General features: G+C 33.4%; 1 protein-coding gene across 1 annotated transcript in view; it reads left to right on the top strand.

The window, feature by feature from the left end:
- Positions 1-5,701, top strand: part of CPLANE1 (ciliogenesis and planar polarity effector complex subunit 1) — a 118,397-nt gene that overhangs the window by 32,698 nt on the left and 79,998 nt on the right. Inside the window, exons 14-17 of the mRNA XM_019650733.1 lie at positions 815-822; positions 903-1,120; positions 4,249-4,484; positions 5,642-5,694. Coding sequence (XP_019506278.1) covers positions 815-822; positions 903-1,120; positions 4,249-4,484; positions 5,642-5,694 — 515 coding nt within the window. The remainder of the gene's footprint in view (positions 1-814; positions 823-902; positions 1,121-4,248; positions 4,485-5,641; positions 5,695-5,701) is intronic.

The following is a 5,701-nucleotide window of genomic DNA, read 5'->3' as shown; positions in this document are numbered from 1 at the left end:
AAAAATTATTTAAAGTTGTGTGTGTAATCATAAAACCAGGACTACTGTGGGACCCTTTGTTTTCATTAGTGCTGTTATCCATTAGGGAATGATGAGTCTTCTAACTCTAGATTCCTAGAACATACTAATTATAACTTCACTCTTTTTTTTTAGTAAATGAAAAGATAATATAACTATATAAAAGTTGGTTTTGGAAAAAGGACTAATAAGTTTCAAGTCTGAACTTCTACGTCTGGTAGTATTGTTTTAGATGATCTTCCACAATACTTGTATGTTTGATAGGAGTTCTAATATATTCACACCAAATTCTGGATAGTGTCTACCTCTTGAGAGGAGGAGTGGAATATGACTTCCTAATATAAAAGCTCCTAAGTCTTCAGTTCTGCCACCTGCACCCCCCTGCATTATGCCTTCTGGGACATGTCGATATTTACATAATTGAAGTTATACTGTATGACTATTCTGTATTTTTCTTTTTTTAGCTTTATATTATAAGTCATTTTTATTGTATTATATAAGTGTTGTGATTGACTATTAAGAAAAAGAAAAAAAATACTATCCCACTACCTTCAACATGTTATTTGAGTGTCTTTTTTGAATTTTTTTTCTATTAATATTTTTCATTATTTTTGATTTAGAACTATATTCCAAGAATATTTTTATTATATAGTTGGTATTATAGTATCTTGTATAATTCTGGGGAAAGTATTGTGTTCTGATTGCCTATAACAAAGTAACAGAATAGTTATTAAATTGCTGTATAGAAGTTTGGATGTTTTGCATGTCAACCAATATGTTCATTTTTGATGATCAGCTTTTCAGGTATGAGATTTTATCCTACAAAGTAGGATAAGAAGTATAATATCAATTTTAACTATTTTATCTAATTTTGTATTGGGTAGATCCCATTGAAGAGGAAGATGCAAATCTGCTGTTCGGTTCAGTGCAAGAAGTACTGAAAGCAGCAGTTATGGCCGATGCAGATATTCTCTCGGAGGCATTTCAGCTCCTGATGAGCTCTGCCAAGGACTTCAGTAGGAGACTGTGGGGTTTAGTGCCGGTCGGCTTGTATCTTCCAGCTCCTCCGTTATATTGTCCACAGCCAGCTAATCTTAGCGAAGTAAGTTTAGCGCTTAACCTTTCAATTAGTTTAAAGTTGACTTGATTTTGTCCAATTTTTATATAATCAACCTGATAATAATCTTCAAGTTAAAAATACAGGCTCTGAAGGCAAACTTCCGGATCCCAGCTTTGATGTTTATTAATGGTAGAATCTTGGGCAATATACTTAACTGCTGGTTAAGTTTCCTTATCTGTAAAATGCAGATGATGGTAGTACTTCCAGTAGCATTATTGTGAGGATTAAATGAGATATCCTGTGAAAGCTTTTACCTTAGGACCTGGCCTGTGACACATAGTAAACATTCAATAAATGTTAAAATTATTGCAATAATAAAACAAAATTAAGAGATATTTCTCTATATCCAGATTTTAAAAACTAGACATTCGTTTAGGGTTACAAAATAATGAATGTCAGAATTTAGAGGTCATACATTATTTCAGTCTTTCATTCACCTCATTGACTTGGCCTCTTTGAAAGACTTATTTTGGCTTTTTCATTGATTTGTGAGATTTTTTTCTCCTGTACTATTCAGTTATCTTATAAATAGCAATGCTGTATTCCTCTCAGGAACTTTCCTCCTGCTCTAATTGAAAATCACAACATTGTAATCAGCTGTTTTTAAGATTTAAAATGTTAATGTAAATTATTTACATTTAAATTATTTTAATATTTGATTAATATTTTGAAGTGATTCTAGTATTTTCTATTTAGTGTTTTAGTGTTAGCAACTTGTATCTTTCTAGTTTTTTCTCTTGTTTTTTGAGTCATATTCTCATTTGTTATATTTAATGTTTCAATAGGTTAAAAACATTTCATTTCTTGAAATTTCAAATGTAATATATTACAAATGTAAGGAATAAATAGTCCGTGATATTTCTCAGTAATTTCTCTTTCCAGGAATATTGGTTTAGAAATTAAAAATCGCATTGAAGGTATTTTTGGATATGCTGTGCTGATACTAGTGTGAGTGGTTACTATCCTTAGTAGTGCTTCATTTTGTTATTTTTCATTAAAATAATCCTAAATGCTAGGATTTTTCTTAAATGTCAATCCCTTGGGTTGGAAGCACATAGTAGAAAACTTGGTCAAAATTGGCTGGAGCCCAGTGGTAGGGCAGCTTTCTGCCTCAGTTATGTTATCAAAGACTTAGGCTCGTTCTCTCTAGTTTGCTTTCTTTCTTATTAATTACAGTTTACTGGGGTGACAATTGTTAGCAAGGTTATGTAGATTTCAAGTGTAATCTATATGTCTTCTATATATCACATTGTGTGTTCACCACCCAGAGTCAGTTCTAGTTTGTTTTCGAAGGTGTCAGTGTTGGCTGAAGGCTGACTCCCTTTGTGGGAGCAGGATTGGCTGCCAGCAGCTTCTAAGGACACTATGTCCATGTCCACAGGGGAGAAGGAAAGGGAGAAAGAAAAGAAGTAAAAGTATTTCCCTCCCAGCATTCAAAGCAGGAGTACTGAGATTCACTCTTCTGAGACTGACTTAGGTCACTTGCCTGTCTTTGAATGGGTTACCTTGGCTAGGGATTAACGCATGGTACTCGCTGGACAATCGATTAGCACCTTCCTTGGAAGCTGGGGAGGTGGGGGCAGCCCTCCCTGGATCAGGTAGGCTGTTAGGGGAGGNATAGTAAACAAATAATTTCCTTACCTTGTTTTTGCTCATTGTGTTTAAAATCACATTGTACAGTGATCATTATTTTATGGAAACAGTACTGTTATAGCTTGGTGTCTGACACATAGGGGATGTTCAGTGACTATTTGTGAATGAATAAAATCTGAGAAAGGTAATTGCTTGGATTTGTTTTTATTGGGTATGGATTTTTAATCACAAACTTTGGACAAATTGGTATTTAAAAATTTTCATTTTTAAAGTAAAAGGGCTGCCACCTTAATTTGTATAAAAATATGGAAATTTAACAAATTTTGATTATGCTAATTTAGAATTTAATTTCATTTGGACGATTTACTTTTATAATTTTATTTGGATCATTTACTTTGTTCTGTTTAATCATTTCATTAATGGGGTAAAAAAATATACCTAATATGTGCTGGTTAACTTCCCTGCCCTTGTGGAGATAAACATGTATACAAATTTTTCAGAAAATTAAACCATTCGAGTTCTTTTAATAGTACAGTGCTTTGCTCAGTGAATAAAAAAGAAAGAAAATTTTAATCAATATCCTGTCTGCCCATGCAGAATCAAACATTCAAGTGATTGACTAGATTTTATTTTTCTGTCCAATGTGTTTGTCAGGCAGCTAATAAAATGATAGTGCTTGGTGTGGGGAGAGCCCATGTAGGTCACGTGAGAAACTAATCATTTCATTTCAATGAGCAGAAACCCACATACCTCATTCACCAATTTTATTTTGAATGAATGAGTGAAAATCTTAGCAGTATGTATTAAAAAAAAACAGTTGTGTCATATTTTCAAGTTGCTTATTCAAGTAACTTTAATAAGGGAAAAATATGGAAAGCTACAGAGAAGGATATTTCCCTTTGTATTTAATCCCAGGCTAGACTAAGATCTTGTTGTTGATTCAGGATTATTGAAAATCACGCTTTATTTTCTTATAAACACTAGTATATTGAACACTTACTGTGCTTGAGTATTGCCTCAAATTACTTTTTTATTGCATGACACTATGACGAATGCAGAGTCAGGTAAAATGCAGTCTCTGTCCTCCAGATTTCATAATCTCGTGGGATAAATAGACATGTATTTCAGGGCAGCCACAGTAATAAACTCTGCACTGTGACCCAGTACTTTTAAATGTGTAGGCCTGTTTATATTTGACACAAAAGTTTCACTAAACTGTACTCACCTTTATTTTGGTAATGCACTCTGACATTATCTCTTCTGTTTCTATTTCTACTCTGTTTCATTTTTTTAAGAATGCTAGCATTTGCTTCATGATCCACTAATAAGGCACATTCCTTAGTGTTTAAAAAAACAAAACGATTTTAGGATATGTTAAGTATTATTTTAGCCCATTTTGTTAGTATCTTCATTGTGGTTTTGTGTAGAAAATTACTGATTGAAGAGATATATGTACTCATGTAAAGAGGTGTGAGTTGTGATGTATGTAATTGTAATACCCATTTTCTTTTCATTTTCTCACAGAGCAGCCCCTACGATTTATTCCTCTGCAGCACTCTAAGGTGGCCAGTGTTGTTAGAGATCAGAATCTTTCTAATGTGTGGACAGTTGAATATACCCTGGAATTACTATTTATTGGTGGCCTGTTTCCAGAAGCTGTGTGGTTGGCACATAAACTCGGAGACTGGAAGACATCTGTTTCAATTGGTGTGGCTTTCCAACTGTTCTGTAAACTAGATAGCAATTTCACGAGGTATGTATTCTTAGGCAATCTTAAGTTAAGAAATAACATAATAGTATCATCTAAAGTGTTTCTTATTTCTCTTCATTTACACGTTTTGTGGAATTCTCAGTTCAGCATTGTCCAGTAAAACTTTCTTCTGTAATGGAAATATTCTTTATGAGCTGTCCAATATGATAGCTACTATCCACACATAGCTGTTGAGCACTTGAAATGTGACTTGTAAGACCAAGGAACTAAATTTTAAATAACTTCAATGGGTACATGTAACTATTGGGTACTATGTTGGACAGCTCAGAGGCTTATTTATTCGTATTAAAATGTTTATTTAGAAAATTTGTTAGTAATGTCTTCAAATGGCTTATAGTCAATGGGAGAGTTTGTCTATCCCAAATATTGGGTTTTCGGAAATGTCATAATGCATTTTTGCAAAGAAAAACATAGAAAAAATATTTCATGACTTTTCCGACTTCCAAATAGAACTTGAGTTTTAAGCTAATCACACTAATCTCTGCATTTTAACTTTTCTGGATATTATGGTATTGCTTTGCCTTTTAATTCTTCAATTCAATAATTCAGCATATATTTACTTATGTAACCTCTCAGGACCAAGCTCTATGCCAGATATATTAGTGGATATAAACTTAAATGGTGCATAGTTTATGCTTAAGGCGTTTATAGTTTAATAGAGAAAATAAGACAAAACATTATAATTTACATAGCATGGTAAGAAAAGTGCCAGTGGTATAGTGGGGAGAGCAATAATACCAAGTGGGAGAAGGACAGGAAATACTTTATGTATTAATGTCATTTGAGGTGGGCATTGAAGGGAAGACAGGATCTTGACAAACTGAACAGCTATAGGGAGAGAGAACATTCCAAACACGAGCAAAGGCGTATGGCAAAAAATAGGTTCAGTTCAGTTTGGATAGAGTATGTATGGAGGGCAGCAGTGGGAAATAAGGATGGGAAGATATGTTAATACTGTAATCGTGGAGGGCCTTAATACTCCCCTTAATGCAATATTTCCTTGATTATTCATCCTATACTTAGGAAAGAAGTGAAGTAACTGAATTTCACTGTTTCTTAAAATTTCATGGTTCTTGATGTGTGAATATTTCCTTTTTTCAAAATTTGGATTCATTTCCCTTAATTTGATGTGTTTTCAGGCTCAAGAAAAAGGGTCAGAATCTACAATTAAATATGACTCCAGCACAGATTTTCCAGGA

Source organism: Hipposideros armiger, unplaced genomic scaffold (genome assembly GCF_001890085.2).
Source record: "Hipposideros armiger isolate ML-2016 unplaced genomic scaffold, ASM189008v1 scaffold_146, whole genome shotgun sequence".
In the NCBI taxonomy this organism is placed as follows: Eukaryota; Metazoa; Chordata; class Mammalia; order Chiroptera; family Hipposideridae; genus Hipposideros; species Hipposideros armiger.
The sequence above is the reverse complement of the archived record's forward strand: the minus strand, read 5'-3'. Positions and strand labels throughout refer to the sequence as shown.